This window comes from Grampus griseus (genome assembly GCF_964374135.1).
Source record: "Grampus griseus genome assembly, chromosome: 5".
NCBI lineage: Eukaryota > Metazoa > Chordata > Mammalia > Artiodactyla > Delphinidae > Grampus > Grampus griseus.
Window position 1 is genome coordinate 96,074,509 of NC_138998.1, and position 19,050 is coordinate 96,093,558.

Below are 19,050 nucleotides of genomic sequence, written 5' to 3' on the forward strand. Positions count from 1 at the left end.
AAATAAATAGTCTCATAAAGTTAAAACTCAGAGCATAAAGCTGATCTCGGAGATTTAGTCTCCACCCACGTCATCAAAATTGTAACCCACTCCCAAGTCCTGCTTTTCTCATTCACATCTGCCCGTTCACAAGCAAATCACACACCTACTAAGTCAGGACCCACTGCAAAAGGGAAATGAAGGTCCTGCCTCAAGTTAGCAACATGAGTCAGCATGAACTGGGCTCCGGCCCTAACTCTGCCACCTCCCCAGTGAGTGACTGAACTTTCCTAAACTCCAGTTTCCTCAGCCAGCAAGTGAAAAGAAGACTAGGTCCCACCTCAGAGTGGTGAGGACTATTAGGTAATACATTCAAACTCCCAGCACAGTACTTGGCACCTTAATTACCAGCTCTCATTAAATGATGGCCTTTAGACATACTTATATAATTACTTCTAATAAGGGAGTAAGCATCGAGTCACACCAATGACTTTTATTTAAGATTATTTGCCAGGGTGATGTGGAAGAAGGGTTGGTGAAGATGTGTGGGTGGCTCTTTAAATATCTCTCTTCACATTTTCAATAATTACTTTATGCTATTAAAATACCTTTTATCCTTTTTATTCCCATAAAAGGGCAACAGAGCAGATCACACTCTGAAAAGCAGCTGGAGTATGATGCAAGCTGTCTTGGGGAGCAGCTGAATCAACCACCCACTTGAGTCACTCAGCATCTGCAGACTCTATAGCTACCACTCCTGGGCCTGGTGAATTGGGGCTCAGAAAAACACAGCAGCATCAGTAGTCATGGTGTGGAAACAAAGTACTATTTGGGCCCCTTTTCAGACAGGGCGGGCAGGTAAGCTTCTCCACACTCTTCCTTCCCAGAGCTCCTTCTTTCCTCCACTTTCTTGCAAGACCTCATTTCCACTGCCTGGTATTCTCTCTCATTTCTCTCCTTTCTGCTCTCAGGTCCCTGAAAAAGAAGGGTCAGAAAAGGGTAGATATGCCAACATCTGACAACATTCCACATTTTTCCTAATTATCAGAAATGAAGAAAACTCTAATCATTTAGCAGACTTTCACATCTTAGTTTCTAGTAATAAATTAGCATAAGCCTAAGGGTGTTGCTAAAGGTTTAGTCATAAAATAAAGGAATAGGTGGCCTTGGGCATTAACAAGTGGTCTATGGAGGAAACTCAACCTGCACACTACTCTGCCTCTAATGTACAGAGGGATGTGATTCCATGGCACAGTAAAATTAATATCCTTCTGGTGCTTTTTGAAAAGGAATGTGGCAAGGGAATCATACACGGAATGATTCTAACCTTCTTATGTTCACTCCCTTAAATTACAGGGCTTCCCTGGTGGCGCAGTGGTTGAGAGTCCGCCTGCCGATGCAGGAGACACGGGTTCGTGCTCCGATCCGCGAAGATCCCACATGCTGCGGAGCGGCTGGGCCCGTGAGCCATGGCCGCTGAGCCTGCGCGTCCGGAGCCTGTGCTCCGCGACGCGAAAGGCCACAGCAGTGAGAGGCCTGCGTACCAAAAAAAAAAAAAAAAAAAAAAAAAAAAAAATAAGCCAGTTGAGTTTTTCAATATAAAAATGAAAAAATTTAATGTTGTTTGTCATGAGCAGGTCACAAAAGCAGTTTCTGGCTCTTCTTGGTGCTAAAGGATGTAAAATCTAAATCTATGTATTAGTACATACATACATTTGGCCCCCAAATAAAAGGCAATATAGGGCTTCCCTGGTGGTGCAGTGGTTGAGAGTCCACCTGCCGATGCAGGGGACACGGGTTCGTGCCCCGGTCCGGGAAGATCCCACATGCCGCGGAGCGGCTGGGCTCGTGAGCCATGGCGGCTGGGCCTGCGCGTCCGGAGCCTCTGCTCCGCAACGGGAGTAGGCCACAACAGTGAGAGGCCCGCGTACCGCAAGAAACAAAAAACAAAACAAAAAAAACAAAACAAAGAAAAGGCAATATATATTATTTTTTAAATTGCTGAAAAATCACACTTTTTAATGTAGTTAGCTTTAGAAAAGTGTATCAATTGTTAAATAGAAAAGTTTTAAAGTATGCAATGTTCCAAATTTTTTATTTTGCATTAAGATAAACTTTATAATATACTCTTTAAAGACTGATATAAAATAAATACTGAATTTAAAATTATTTATCATGTATATTTATCATATAATATGAAAAATTTTTTAATGATTTTGTAAATTCCTAGCAGGTTTCTAGCTATTATACAGTTGTCCCTTGGTATCCACAAAGGTGTTGGTTCCAGAACCGCCCACAGGTACCAAAATCCACGGATGCTCAAGTTCATGGGTACAGAACCCAAAGACACAAAAGGCCGACTGTACATAACTATGAAAAGAGTTCTTGAGTCAAAAAAGTTGAAAATGCTGCCTTGGTTATCTTGGTACTCAAAAGGAAGAACTTGAGAAATGAATGAAACAAACATTTTTATATTTTAAGGATAATGTAATGAACATCTCTTTAAATAAAAACTGATTTCACATTTACACCCTTATGTAAATATGTGATATGAATGTTTTTCTGAAGCCATCAGAATCAACAAAGAATTGTTCAGATTAAAATTTTTTTCAGAATATATTTATACTCTCCCTTGTTTCAGAAAGAATTTAAAGCAAGTCAGTCCCCTAATTAATATAATTAATGATTTCAACACGTAGTTTTGAAACAGGAATTTTTTCACGCCTGTTTTATTCCTGCCAAAAGTTCATAATGTGAATCTAATCATGAAGAAATATCAAATGAACTCAAACTGAGCTTCATTCTAAAAAATAACTGACCTGTACTCTTCAGATGCCAGTCCCATGAAAAAGACTGAGGCATTGTTCCAGAAATAAAATACCTTAAAGGGACATGAAAATCGGTTGCATTGCATGATCTGGAATCTCGTTTTAAAAAATATTATTGGAACAACTGACAAAATATGAATAAGGTCAATAGATTAGATATAAAAGTTTTGTATTGGTGTTAATTTCCTGAGTTTAATTATGGTACTGTATTATGTCCTTGTGCCCTTGTTTGGGGGTGGGAAGGAGAGAGCGGGTATAGGAAAATGTGATAATATATTCACGTTTAGAGGAAATCTAGATGAAGGGTGTAGTTTTGTACTATTCTTGAAACCTTGCTCTAAGTCTGAAACCATATCTTAAAAAAACAGTATAAAGAAAAGACAAAACAGAAACTTAATAAGGTTTAGATAGAGTAAGTGACAGCTGTTCACTACGCCTCCTTCCTTATTCCTCTTATGATCCAGTAGAGAGAGCAGCTTACTGAAGGGGAATCTAGATACACAAGGTCACTGGGACAAAAGTGAGGTGCCGCCTGTGAGGCAAAGATGCACAGTAACAATCCCAACAGCCATCACTGCTAGGCAGAAAGCACCGCACTCAGGTGGACAATGAGGTAGCAAGCACCTGAGTGCCTTCCCCTGGCCATTCACAGAGCATAGCTCAAGACCCAGGTGGCAATACACCTAGGTTTACTTATTTGCTCTGCCTACTACATGGCAGAAACATATCATTATTCTTTTTTCGCAAAATAAAACCAAAACAAAAAACCCACCAAAAAAAAAAAAGTATTTTGCTCAAGGCCACTCAGTGAGCACGTTGCAGAGTTGAAAAACTACTCCCCAATTAATTGGTCTCTAGTTTATTACTTTATGTATCAAGTTTGGCATCATCAGTGGTGTTTCAATTCTTTCCCCCATTTCCTGCCTTTGTCTCCCTTGGGCTTCAATTAGACTCTGACGAGGCCACTGTGAATGCCTGGATTGCTCCTCTATTCCTGGATACTCACACCATAGTGTCCAGAGAGTTCCTTCTGTGTGCTTTTTAAAAGTACAGGGGAACACAACACCATCACAAACTATTTCCTACCAGATTAAATATGAGAGAACAAGAGCAGTAGGGGCAGTTTTTTCTTCTTCAGATAGTAGAAGGAGAACGAATCACAATTATTTATAATAAGGGTGATGAAAACAGAGGACCTTGGTAACAAAAACATTCCACATGTGCTCCTTTAGGAATTCTTCCTACACCACATGTCTTCAATAATAATAATTTTAAAATTTTATGTACACCTGGGCTATCTAAAACTGAGTGCCATTTTTCAAAGATCACAACACCAACCTGTAAATGAAGAAGTTAGATTTGTTCTCCTCAAACTAGGGGAGGATGAATCCTTTGGGTTTCCTTTTCTAAAATGGTTTAAATATTCAATAACTCTGTTACGTACCGAAGAGACAGAGCGTTTGGTTCTAAAGCAGAGTTGCTGTTCAAAGGACTCTGAAAATGCCTGAATTTTGGAATGGGATCTTCTTTTTGATTCCAGGGGCTCCTTGAATGACCCATCCTCTGAGTATTTTCTGTGATCCCGCACGTGAGTACGGCATTGAAATCCCTGGTCCTCATAAGAATGACTTCTAGGATGGCTGTCAGATGACATCATGCTGGGAAGCACAGGAAACTGGGAATACAGAATTTAAAATTTTACAATATAAAGAGACTGCACAATATTAGCACAGAGACAGAATGTCCATAAATTACTAACCAAACAAATCTCATGTTGGACTGAAATTTTATCTTCTTGATCAGTAGGAGCTTTCTCCTGCAATGAGGCAGTGGGGTCAGTTGGTCAAAACAGTAAGTAGAACATCCCAATATTAGCTATGTTGCTCCTCTATCATTAGGGTGGTATAATAAAGTGTTCCAGCCTTAAATTGATATGTAAAAATAAATTTCAAAATGATCAAAATAAATTTTTAATGAAGCCATAAACATTTAAGAAATAATACAAAGGCAAATATCTGTGTGCTTTCTGTATGGAGAAGGAATTTCTAAGCAAAAGAGCAATGGAAGAAGTCATAAGGAAAAAAATTAACTTAACTATATAAAAATAAAGCTAATGTGCATAAAAAACAACATATAATATGGTAGACGAAAAAACTTTAAAAATATTTGCTGCATGTTTAATAAATATTCTGAAAATAAGGGTATTTCACATAATACACACAAACATAGAGGTCATGTACTGCAATGACATCAGTGTTAAAATCACAATTGGAAAATGATGAAAAAAAAGATAGTTCAGATAAACCAAACTTCTGGAAAGAACTGTGACACTTGCTCTGTTAATTTCTCTCACTCCCCAACCCACTCCACTCCAGCTTTTTCACTCACACTTTTTCTTTTTTGTTTGTTTGTTTTTGTTTTTTAAAAGGTATATTTAGTTCCTGTGCAAACTTTGCTGTAGCAGAGAATGCTGCAATGATATACATTTTGGATGTGTATGAATGTATCTGTAAAAGTGAAACAGGTAGGTTAATAAAGAATAAGTGCATTTTAAATTGTGATATGTATTGTCAAATTATTCTCCAAAGAGGTGATACAAATTAATATTCCAAACCATGAGTGTGCCTGTTTCCCCAAACTGCCAACAAATAGGAAGAGTGAGATAGTATTATTGTTTTAATATGTATTTTTCTTATAATGAATGATGCTGTATAAACTTCATATGATAAAAATTGATGGAGACTTTAGGATTTCTTGGCATCTCATGTGTTACAGAGGATTAGACCCATTTCACAAGCGTGTGGGCAAAGGGGCCCATACTCTGGGATACAAGACACCTAGGTTTGGAGTTTGAGATGAGGTCCCGTTGGTGGAGCACCTACTATGTGCAGACACACTTGCCCCTCACAACAAGCAGAAGCTTGCTTTTCCACAGTGCTATTATTTATCTGAGAAAAGCTGATTAAATGGCTTTTCTAAAGCTACATGGCTGATAAAGGGAAGAGCTAGGATTGCAATCCAAGTCAGTTGTAACCACACTCTGTGCTCTTTCTGCATGCTGGCATTACTAACTGCTAACTTGGAGCAACAAGGCCAGCAGATCTGAAATCAGAAAACCCAGGTATGTCAATCTGCTACTCACTAGCTGTGTGACCTTGGCTAAATGATAACCTCTTTAGGGGCGGGGGAGGTCCTCAGGTTTCTCAAAGAATTTGTCAAAAAGCTGGAGTTGTTACCTTCAAGTCCTTCCAGGCCTCACTCTGTAGTACCTTGTAATATGGCAAAAAATAGCTGTTAGCAGTTCCCTTCTGTATTGAGGTGCTCCTATGTCGGGTGCATATATATGTATAATTATTATATCTTCTTCTTGGATTGATCCCTTGATCATTATGTAGTGTCCTTCCTTGTCTCTTGTAACATTCTTTATTTTAAAGTCTATTTTATCTGATATGAGTACTGCTACTCCAGCTTTCTTTTGATTTCCATTTGCATGGAATATCTTTTTCCATCCCCTCACCTTCAGTCTGTATGTGTCCCTAGGTCTGAAGTGGGTCTCTTGTAGACAGCATATAGATGGGTCTTGTTTTTGTATCCATTCAGCAAGCCTGTGTCTTTTGGTTGGAGCATTTAATCCATTCATGTTTAAGGTAATTGTCGATATGTATGTTCCTATGACCATTTTCTTAATTGTTATGGGTTTGTTTTTGTAGGTCCTTTTCTTCTTTTGTGTTTCCCCCTTAGAGAAGTTCCTTTAGCATTTGTTGTAGAGCTGGTTTGGTGGTGCTGTATTCTCTTAGCTTTTGCTTGTCTGTAAAGCTTTTGATTTCTCCATCAAATCTGAATGAGATCCTTGCCAGGTAGAGTAATCTTGGTTGTAAGTTCTTCCCTTTCATCACTTTAAGTATATCATGCCACTCCCTTCTGGCTTGTAGAGTTTCCGCTGAGAAATCAGCTGTTAACCTTATGGGAGTTCCCTTGTATGTTATTTGTCATTTTTCCCTTGCTGCTTTCAATAATTTTTCTTTGTCTTTAATTTTTGCCAATTTGATTACTATGTGTCTCGCCATGTTTCTCCTTGGGTTTATCCTGTCTGGGACTCTCTGTGCTTCCTGGACTTGGGTGGCTATTTCCTTTCCCATGTTTGGGAAGTTTTTGACTATAATCTCTTCAAATATTTTCTCAGGTCCTTTCTCTCTCTCTCTTCTCCTCTGGGCCCCTTATAATGCAAATGTTGTTGTGTTTAATGTTGCCCCAGAGGTCTCTTAGGCTGTGTTCATTTCTTTTCATTCTTTTTTCTTTATTCTGTTCCACAGCAGTGAATTCCACCTTTCTGTCTTCCAGGTCACTTACCCGTTCTTCTGCCTCAGTTATTCTATTATTGATTCCTTCTAGTGTAGTTTTCATTTCAGTTATTGTATTGTTCATTTCTGTTCGTTTGTTCTTTAATTCTTCTAGGTCTTTGTTAAACATTTCTTGCATCTTCTCAATCTTTGCCTCCATTCTTTTTCCGAGGTCCTGGATCATCTTCGCTATCATTATTCTGAATTATTTTTCTGGAAGGTTGCCTATCTCTACTTCATTTAGTTGTTTTTCTGGGGTTTTATCTTGTTCCTTCATCTGGTACATAGGCCTCTGCCTTTTCATCTTGTCTATCTTTTTGTGGCTTTTGTTCCACAGGCTGCAGGATTGTAGTTCTTCTTGCTTCTGCTGTCTGCCCTCTGGTGGATGAGGCTATATCACACTTTTTCATCTAACACTAATGTTAGTCAGGATATTGGTCTCCATGTTGCCAAATTCTGGGCACTTAATGGTCTTTAGTCACTCCATAGCATTCAACCCAGTTGCCTATTGAACCCTTCTGGAAACAGCCTTTCCCTTGCCTTCTACCACTGCACCCTCTTGGTTTCCCTTTGATCTTTCTGCCACTGTGTTTTAGACATTTTTGCTCACTTCTCCCTTCTAACTACTCATAACTGTTGGCGTCCCCCGACACTCTAAACTAGTCCTCCTTCCCCTCCTTTGCTTTCTTACTTTACACTGTCTCCCTCAATGTCTCACCCCCAGGCTTCAATTTCCATCTATAACCGAGTTTCTGATTTATTTGTTAGCCCAGACCTCTCTTCTGAGCTTCTGCCCACTCAACTTCTCCTCTTGGTATCCCACAGGCACCCCACCTGACTTGTCCAAATTTGAATTCATCATCTCTCCTTCCCAAGCCTGCTTCTCAAGTGTCACAGAACTCAGAAACCAGCACCACCATTTGCCCGGTTACTCAGACCAGTAATTCAGAAGCCCCCCTCCACATCCAATTGCCAAGTCAGCAGATTCCACCTCTTAAATGTCTCTCAAAACCATCTACTTTTTTCCAGCACCACTGTTACTACCCTAATCCAAGTCATCATTACCTTTCACCCAGATTCCAGCAGCAGCCTCGTAGTAGTGGATATCCTGCATTCATCCTAACTCACTTTATTTCACTTTTCCCACAGCAGCCAGCATAGTTAAAACAACGTCAAATTCATACCTGATCACATTTCACTTTACACCTCATCTTGCACCACCCTCACCTCTTCAGTGACATAGCCTCACTGGTCTTCTGTCAGTTCCTCCAGCTCACCTGCTCCTGCCCAGCACAGGCACTTTCACAAGTGGTCCTCTCTGGCTGTGACTCCGCCCACAACCCCATCGCTTCGCCTCATCCCTGGTTAATCACCCTTCAGTCACCGTGGAAACTGCATTTCCCCAGAAAGCCTTTCCTACCACCCCAATTGGTTCAGGCCCCTGAACCACCATTTAGACACTCTCCTGAGATCTCACACTTCTTTATGACACTTATCATAGCTGTCATCAATAATTTGGTTAATTTTGTTACACATCTCTCTTCTCCATTAGACTGTATGCTCCTTCATGTCAGGGGCTACATTTCATTCTCTGCTAGAATCTCAGTATGCAGCACTTTGCCTTCTTCATAGCATGAGTTCATTAAATATATATTGAATGAATAAATGTATAAAGAATGAAAGAAAAAGAAATACCAAACATAAAAATTGTTTATGCTTATTGATAGTCAAAAATTATGTTAAATTATATCACATACAATTTTGCCTTCCAGGTTAACAAAAAATTTTTTTTAATAATACTAACACTAGTAAGAGTGCTGGGGGATAGGCACTGTCATTCCTTGCTGGTAGGACTATAAATGGATACAGCTTTCCTAGAAAGCCGTTGGCAGTATGAATGAGTCAAAAGGCTTAAAATAATTTCCCTCCTTGGGTCCATACATTGCACGTTATTATGGGCTGAATTGTGTCGTACCTCCCCCCAACTCCCACCCTGCCAAATTCATATGTTGAAGCCCTACGTGAGTAGCTCAGAATATGACAGTATTTGGGATAGGGTCTTTAAAGATTAAGTTAAAATGAGGCCATTAGGGTGGCCCTAATCCAATCTGACTAATGTTCTTACATTAGTAAGGAAATTAGAGACACTAGGGATATACTCACGCAGAGGAAAGACCATGTGAGGACACAGCGAGAAGGTGCCATCTATCAATACAAGCCAAGGGGAGAGGACTCAGAAGAAACCAAACCTGCTGACACCTTGATCTTGGACTTACAGCCTCCAGAGCTATGAGGAAATAAATGGATGTTAAAGCCACCCAGCCTGTGGTATTTTGTTATGGCAGCCTGAGCAAACTAATACACATATATAGAAACTTACTCTCAAACAATAATCAGAAATATGGTTAAAGATTTATAAAGTTGGATCTTCCCTGGTGGTGCAGTGGTTAAGAATCCGCCTGCCAATGCAGGGGACACAGGTTTGAGCCTTGGTCCAGGAGGATTCCCACATGACGCAGAGCAACTAAGTCCGTGCACCACAACTACTGAGGCTGTGCTCTAGAGCCCGCATGCCACAACTACTGAAGCCCGCGCGCCTAGAGCCCGTGCTCCGCAACAAGAGAAGCCACCGCAATGAGAAGCCTGCACACTGCAACAGAGTAGCCCCCGCTCGCTGCAACTAGAGAAAGCCTGCGCACAGCAACGAAGACCCAACACAGCCAAAAATAAATTAATTAAATAAAATAAATTTTTAAAAAAAGATTTGTAAAGTTGCTAAGATACGTGAGGTAAGTCTGTATAAATTAGTCCATTTACTGCAGGTCAGACGTGGTACTTGGTGCTATGGATAAATTGGGGAGCAAAACAGAGTGGCCCCCTCTTAGAACTTATGTCTGCAATGGAGATAAATAAATGGGGCATATGCCTGCATCCTTGGCCAAATGCTATTAAGGGAATGTTCAAGGTGCAATAACAGGGTATAGCAGAGTAAAACCACATATATTTGGGTGGGTGTTGAGGTGACTGGGAGGATGAGGGAAGACTTCTGTGAAGGTGTGACAAGCTACAATCTGAAGGGTGAGCAGGGTTAATTAGGAAACAGAGAACACTTGTCCGCCTGAGGATGAGACCATACGTGCAGAAGCCCTGCCACAGAAGGAGCTTGCTGGCGTAGAAGGAAGAGAAGTCTGGTAGGGCTGGGAGCGCCTGAGAAGAGGGGGGAGGGCTGGGATGGGTAAGCTGTGGGGACATCATAAGATGGGCAATCTTAAAACATACCCAACTGTGATCAAAGCCTTTGTCTGCAATCTGGGGTTGTTTTCTTCCTACTCCTTTTTAGTATTTTTCATGTCTTCTACAGTGATCATGTATTATATTATCAGGAAAAATACAATACTTAAAATTTGAGACTGGGACACAGAAGGACAAATATTACATAAGGTATATGAAATGGTCGAGCTGAAAGAAGCAAGAATAGAATGGTGGCTGCCAAGGGCTGGGAGGAGGGGGATATGGGGAGTTGCTAATCAATGGGTATAAAATTTCAGTTATGCAAAATAAGTTCTAGAGATCTGCTGCACAACATTGTGCCTAAAGATGACAATATTGCCTCGTACACTTAGAGATCTGCCAAAGACAGTAGAGCTCATGTTGCATATTCTCACCACACTAAGATTTTAAAAATAAAACTTAAAAATGTGAGACTGGGAGTGAAATGCAGATGTTTGTACAAATGTCCTCTTCCATTGAGAGACCTGAAAAAAAATGCAAGAGTTTCCATCACAATATAAATAAACAATATCTCCTTATAGCAGATGAAATTTCCAGTTAGTCTCTTTTGGTGTGGGACCTTGTGAGAAACAAGCTTAAAAGAGTTCTTTAATTGGTTACAGGGAGAAAGCTACCACTTTTAAAAATGTTTACTTACTAAGTAAGCTCTACTTTTGGAATTTTATATTCCCTTCTAATGTAAGTTCCCTCACAAAGACTCGAATCAACGCCCTAAATAGCTGACTTTTTCAAGGTCTGGACTTGTCACCTCCATGGTCATGGACCAACCTTATGGATCTATCTCCCATGCCGTGAAGCAGGCCCTAGAACGTGGAATGGGATCCCCACGCTCCGAGCTCGACACCTGGACTCTCCAGCTCCCAGGCTACAAAGCCTGCAGCAGGCATGGATTTTCTGAGCAATAACCACCCAGTGCCCTGACTCTCACTAGAAAACAGGCCTCTGAAAAACAATGCTGTTTCCTACTGTGGTCCCAGAAAAACATTTCTGTCAAAAAATAAATCCTATGCACTCTCTAACCCCAAGCCATAGGTCCTCACTTAAAAAAAAAAAAAAAAAGTTATGTAACATCTTCACTTCAAGAACTTAACTACTTGATGTTTTTTATTCTGGGTTTAATTGCAATCACCCTTCAGTTGTACCCCTCCTGCCCTCTGAGTAAATGAAAGCACCTGAGCCACCCATCAACAGCAAGATGAGAAACAAGAGGGAGAAAGATCCAGGTGTTGAGACAGTAAGACCCATGTTGAATCTTAGTGCACCGTGTGTGTCAGGGACTCCGGGGACCATGCCCTTATATCTAACCTCAGAACAAATCCTACAAGGGAGTTATTCTTCCCCTTTTACAGATGAAGAAAATGAATCTTAGTTTGGCTAAGTGACTTGCCTACGACATGTGACTAGTGACTTTACAGGAGAGGTAAAGTGCCATGTCTAAGCGTAAGACATCTCTTCCTTGGCTGAATAATCCCAAACTTCTGTCTTCAACAGCAGCAACAACTTCATTCTATTTCTATGTGAAGCTTCCTGTAAACGTGACTTTTAATAATGTACCAGTTGTAACAGAATTCGATCACGAAAGTAATAATAATTTGTAGGTTTTAGGAATTAGTCTAAAAGAATTTTATGTGAGGAATATTTTATAATGTAGACTAATTGCCTATCAACAGAGCCAAGAGGGTTATAGTCAACTAGCTATATATGGCAACAGCATCAGGAAAAAAAAAAGATTCAAGTGTTCAACTGGTAAAACGGTAGGTCAGGGCTTCCCTGGTGGCGCAGTGGTTGGGAGTCCGCCTGCCGATGCAGGGGACACGGGTTCGTGCCCAGGTCCGGGAAGATCCCACATGCCGCGGAGCGGCTGGGCCCGTGAGCCATGGTCGCTGAGCCTGCGCGTCCGGAGCCTGTGCTCCGCAACGGGAGAGGCCACAACAGTGAGAGGCCCGCGTACTGCAAAAAAAAACAGAAAAACAAAAAACAAACAACATGGTAGGCCAGTTACCATCCACTGGGCATCCTTTAGGGAAACTAAAAGACATTTTAAACTCTAACACATAAGAAGGAGGAGGAGGATGGAGAGGGGAAGGTGCAGGGTAGGAGAGGAGGAGAAGTACTTATTAGATATCAGGCACTGTCCTAAGCACGCTGTATACATTACTCACTGGATCTTAACAACACCCATATGACGTATGTACTATTATCATCAATTCCATTTACATAGAGGGAATCTCAGAGAGAGGTTAGGTAACTTGCTCAGAGTAATGCTGCCAGAGCCCTCACTCTTACCCACTCCACTCTGCTCCCTTCCCAGCAACTCCTCTATCTCAGCATCTGGTAGAAGAAACAAGTCCATGGAACATTATGATAAAAGCTCCTCTGTAGAAACATCCCTGATGCCTGAAATTCTATTCGTAGTTTCATTTCTTTGGATTAAGGCATTGTCTCCTCTTAAAATTAAATACAAATTTAATCTGAAAAACAAGGAACCACTGTTTGTCATGAAACTTTAGGGCATCCCCTCTCTCTTCGGGTTTGAGAAATCCTCTAAGGGGGCCATGCCCCACCCCATCCCTGTAGTGAGCAACTACAGGAGGACCACCGCTGCAGTGAGATACTACAAGGACGAGAGTGTGTAGCCACCCTTGGGTCAATCAGGGATAAAAATTAAAATTAGATATATCTTCTACAGCTTTAAATTGAGAATATGAGGACAGAATATAAAATTGGTTAAAGGTGATTATTTTTTTAACATCTTTATTGGAGTATAATTGCTTTACAGGGTTGTGTTAGTTTCTACTCTATAACAAAATGAATCAGCTATACGCATACATATATCCCCATATCCCCTCCCTCTTGCATCTCTTTTATATTTTCAAAAAGAAAAAAAAATCCCTTGTGTGCAGATAGGTAGAGGTTTATTTTGTACCCCTCAAATGATATGATGTAGACCAGCACATGTGCTTATGTGAGCATCAAAGAAGCACTGAGAAAGTCCATGTTGAGTTAGCAAAGCCCCAGGTCAGGGAACTCAGTTCCTCCTTGAAGAGATCTTTCATTCAGCATAATCCTCCCTTCCACCAGGCCCTAACTGTATAGAACAGTGTTAAGAAAACCATGTTAAGCTGAAGGAGAAGATGACTAAAAAGTCAAATAGACTATTTAAAATTCACTTTCAATGAGTAGAATAAATAAGGGATATGGACATTGTTCTACTTCAAGTTTGTATTCCTGTGACGATGGAGGGAGAGGGTAGATTAGTTCTACCTTCATATGAGAGAGTAATAAGAGAGACTTCATATTACTACCTTATTTTTTTTCACCAAGCACCTCAGGAGAGTAAAGTTAGATTTTTTAATTTGCTTTAAATCAGCAGTTGCAGATTATAATGAGTCTTGTCAAAAAGTAGTGTTCTCTGAGAAGGACCAAGTTTTACCCCTTGTCTACCTCATTCTTCCTGCCAAATTTGTGTCTTCCACCAGATTAGAAGTGCCACAAGAACAAACACCATATGTCTTCTTTTTCCCTGTAATCCTATTGTGCCTTGCACAATGCCTGGCACACAGTAGGTGTTCTATAAATATGTTTAATGATTTAATGCTCCATCGCTATGGTTTTGCAAGAATCATGAGGCCGAAGAGCCATAATAGAAACCACATTCAAATAGGAAAGAAGGGGAAAATTCTTCTCTTCCTTTGCATGCAATACTGATGGATGTAGGTTACTAATAGGTTGCAAGAGGGAAGAGCCTTAGAGTGGAGCAGTGGGGAGAGAAGGAAAAAGATAAGGCTAAAAGTAAGCTTTTTTTTTTTTTTTTTTTTTTTTGCGGTACGCGGGCCTCTCACCGCTGCGGCCTCTCCCGTTGTGGAGCGCAGGCTCAGTGACCATGGCTCACGGGCCCAGCCGCTTCGCAGCATGCGGGATCCTCCCGGATCGGGGCACGAACTTGTGTCCCCTGCATCGGCAGGCGGACTTCCAACCACTGTGCCACCAGGGAAGCCCAGCTTTTTTTTTTTTTTAAGGTGTTTTATTGAGCTCAAAGCAAAACACAAAACTTCAAAACCTAATTTTTCTCATATCTCTAAAGTATGAAAAATTTGAGCACATCTTAGAGTTAGGAAAACTTAAGTATCCAACTACAGATTCACTTCACAAATACATGGCATTGTGTGAATAGAGATGAAGAATCAGACCCTCCATTTTCTAGGACTCTGCCCACATCACCCAAGGTCCCCTGATCTGTGTTTTCTCAACTCGGTCAGGTTGTCATGTTTATCCCATGCTTTGTCTCCTTAGATAAACACATGCTTTCTGCATGTTAGCCTGATAATTATGGAATTCACTGTCAACTCAGAGAATCTAAACAGGTTAATTCAGGCAAATGTCCAAAGCCAGTACGAGCAGGAAAAGATATATGGACCCCATTTAGAAATGTTATACAAAATAAATTTTGCTATTCCCCAAGAGCTTAAGGCAAACAATATTGTAACCTATAAGTGGATTCTTTAAATAGGGTAGATTATCCCAGTTTTTAAAGTCTAACAGATACTAAAATTTATTCAAGAAACTATATTTTATAAGTCATGTTTCTTTCTTTGATTTCATAGTTTCTGTGGCTCCAAAGGGCTGTTGTGATAAATAGCGAATCTCATTTTTTCTCTTTGTTTCTTCCTGGTTCTCACTGTCTGGCTGAACACTAGTCATACTCCTGGTTCACACATTATGTATACCTCACTCAATGTAGGCATAAGAGATTGAAATGAGAGTGTGATAAGCAGGTGTTTATTTTATAACAGAATCATGGAAAGCGAGAGCTAGAAGGGTTCTTGGAGATCAACCAGTGCAACCTCTCTCCTTTTTTACTTAAAGAACCTGAAGTTCAATGAGGTGTTGAAATGCGCCCTTTGTCCCTGATTACGCGTTTGGTAAGAGATCTATTTTCAAATATTTGTGTCTCAGAGAGGTCTTATTCCTCAAACTTGATGATCATTGGGCGTAAAAGATTGCCTTACAAGTTTTAATATACTTCACATGCATTATGCTTCTGGGAACTCTGGAGCTAAAAATAAAATAACATTACCCCAAAACTTATTTGGTTCTGGAGTTAGCAGTAGCAGGGGGTTGGAGAAATATTCTCTGGTAGCTGGAATTCTAAGTGACATGTGTACCCACTGCTGAGTCCACACCTGGTCAGGCCCACCTGCTCCCCTCTTGGGAGCTTTCCTGCTCCCCTGACACCGGGTGCTCTGCCTAGCCATGGAAAAATAGTGCTGAGGGTGGTAGAATGTTGGCTTTGTCTCCCACCAGGAAACCAAATGAGAACCAGCAGAAAGAGTGTATCAAATTTATCAGAGGTAGTGATTTATTATGTGGAATCCCCAATTCCTTAGATGTCACCAAATAGTGGAGCTATTTTCAGTATTTCAAAAAGACTATTGGAAATCAAACAGTGATCCACAACAATCCTACACAGACTATAACATCAGGTTTCTTTCCTTTGGCTTGAATTATATTACCACCCAATAGGATTATGCCAGGCTTATCAGGAGCTCTGAATAGCAGTTAAATATATCTTAGGTTGCTAAAAATGAAGGAATCATTACTTAATAGATGAAAATCAGGTCCCTTGGAGGACAAGACAAAATGATAAAAGGGATTTTTGTGAGTATAAAAAAAGGTTTGGAAGTACTCACTTTCAACCAAAGAAAACTTTATACCAAAGGACTCTTAAAAAGATCTAAGAGAAATCCCCTTCCCCTAGTTTAGCTCTCCCCCGGTTCCATCATAATAACTCACTGGGCAGGGCAGGGAGGTTTTCCTGTAACTGGAGTTCTGTGATCCATGGCAGTCCCGAAGTCCTCTCTCATCCTCCTCTATCCAGCTGTGACCCCAGAAGCTGCTCATCCATTTGGCAAAAGACACATCATCATCGTCATCATCTTTGTGCTCCATGTAAAGGTGATTCAAAATATCGAAGGCCTGTTCCTAAATCTGGCAGAGAGAAATATTACCCAACAGGGCTGACTTGATGAAACCCAGGATCTCCCTCAAAAGACAAAACGAAACTGATGTTTTCAAATGGTCTCTGATAATGGAATCCTTAAAGGAGAAAGATTTACTAAACAACCACTTCACCATCAGGCAGCCTCTGGTAATGTCTATTTATAAATTGTGCAGCCCACATTCCCCTCCCCTCTCCCTGTCTTCTTAAATTGAGATGCTTTTTAATCCTTCCATTGCTGGGGCTTGTGCCTCGCAGCCTAAGGGTGGGAAGCACAGTCCACTGCCTGGTTTTCCCTGTGTTTTGTTGCTGATGGCATGTGATGGCATCTCCAGCTGTTAATGGTGTTGGAGCATGACCTTCATAATATGCCTGTCACCTCCAGGCCAGCTCTGAAATGGGGCCACTTACAAGGGACAGACTCAGCCTGCAAGATAGCCAGCTATGGTGTGTCATATCTAGAGCCAGATATTCTCCTAATGAATAAATTCGATATTGATATAAAATCTAGCTCCTGGGACAAAAGAAACAGGAGGAATTTTTTGGGGGGTTGATATATTATTTTTATATGTACAAAGGTAAATAATGTACATGTACAATGTACAAATCTTAAGTGTACAGTTTGATGAACTTTTACATACATATACCCTTCTAATGACCACAACTATGCAGGTAAAGACATAGACTCTTTCCAGTACCCCAGCAGTCTCCTTCTTTCCCCCTTCCAACCTAACCTCCCTCCAAAAGGCTAAGACTTCTGACCTCTGTCACTGTAGATTAATTTTGCCCGTTTTTGAACTTTCTTTCAATGGAATTATATAGTATGTATTATTTTGTGTCACTTAACATTATGTTAGTGAGATTTATCCATGCTTTTATAGTAACAGTAGTTCATGCTGTATAGTATTGCATAGTATGATTATCCAACCTTTAAAAATTCACTCTAATATTGATGGTCATTTCGGGCTATCACTTGGGTTGTTTACAGTTGGGACTATTATAAATAAAGCTTCTATGAGCATTAGAGTCCCTGTCTTTTAGTGTTTTTTTTTTCCCAAGGTAAGGAGAATATTACATTTATTGATCCCCTTACTTTGCACCAGATATGGAGTCAAGTATTTTACGTATGCTATTTTCATTATTAACAAGCCTGTGTCTGGGATATTTTCATCATATTTTATTGATGAGGAACTTGAGATTCAAATAGATCATCATTTCCGCAAGGTGAAATTACTACTAAGCTTCACAGCCACATTTGAGCAAGGAGTATAACAAAGTCCGGGTTCTCTCCACCATTCTGCCAGTATTCCAAGAAACTTCTGATAAATCTCGCTTTTTTTTTTTTGAATGCTTCTAACAAAATGAATTTTATTTATCTTCCATGAAACAATTCAGATATAAACGGCGAGTCCTCAAAAACATCCAGGACGCAGACTCCTTATATCTTTTCATTTGGCATCCCCTGCAGTGTTGACTGGCTAGATGGTCAAAACTGAGTCACCAGCAATTTAGCGTTCCAGCCAGCAAGAATGGGGAAAGATAGAAAGTAGAGGGCAAGCAACTTCCTTTCAAAGGAGCAACACTCCGTTTTGCTCACATCAATTTTGCTCACATTCTACTGGCAAAAAAATCATTCACACAGCTGCAACCGGTTATAAAGAAGCTAGAAAATGTAGTGTTTACCTGGAAAGCTATGTACCTCACTGCAATTCAGAGATTCTCTTACTAAAAGGAAAAAGAGAATGGATACAGGGGACAATTACAGCCTCTGCCAGAGGCAGTGTATCCTGAAGTGTGTTAAGGAAACACTAGTTCCATGAATTGTCCAAAAAACAAGTTCTTTATAGCTGTACTTATCAGAGCCTTTAATGCACTAATGGATAAACTCTATGAGAGAGGAATAGCTCTGCTACATTACCTAGATTTATTTGACCATGGGATCCATTTTTCAAAGGTCAACTCTTAGAGCTAATATGTGGCGGAATACATTTTGGGAAACACTACTCTGGAATACTACTCTTTCTATTTTTTTAATAGATATTTACTGGATTATAATTGCTTCACAGTACAATTAGTTTCTGTTGTACAACAAAGTGAATCAGCCATATGCATACATATATCCCTACATCCCCTCCCTCTTGAGCCTCCTTCCCACCCTCCCTATCCCACCCCTCTAGGTGGTCACAAAGCACCGAGCTGACCTCCCTGTGCTATGCTGCTGCTTCCCATTAGCTAACTATTTTAAATTTGGTAGTATATATATGTCGATGCTACTCTCACTTTGCCCCAGCTTCCCCCTGACCACCGTGTCAAGTCCACTCTCTAAGCCTGTGTCTTTATTCCTGCCCTGCAATTAGGTTCATCAGTACCTTTTTTTTTTTTTTTTAGATTCCATATATATGTGTTAGCATACGGTATTTGTTTTTCTCTTTCTGACTTACTTCACTCTGAATGATAGACTCTAGTTCCATCCACCTCACTACAGATAACTCAATTTTGTTTCTTTTTATGGCTGAGTACTTGCCATTGTATATATGTGCCACATCTTCTTTATCCATTCATCTGTCGATGGACATTTAGGTTGGTTCCATGTCCTGGCTATTGTAAATAGTAC

General features: G+C 40.3%; 1 protein-coding gene across 1 annotated transcript; it reads right to left on the bottom strand.

The window, feature by feature from the left end:
- Positions 1–550: 550 nt before the first annotated feature.
- Positions 551–16,402, bottom strand: LNP1 (leukemia NUP98 fusion partner 1). The gene is made up of 3 exons (XM_082655434.1): positions 16,232–16,402; positions 4,252–4,482; positions 551–954 (listed from the first exon to the last, which is right to left on the bottom strand). Exons 1-3 carry the CDS (start codon positions 16,385–16,387, stop codon positions 805–807), a joined length of 537 nt encoding a protein of 178 aa, XP_082511560.1. The 5' UTR covers positions 16,388–16,402; the 3' UTR covers positions 551–804.
- Positions 16,403–19,050: the final 2,648 nt, after the last annotated feature.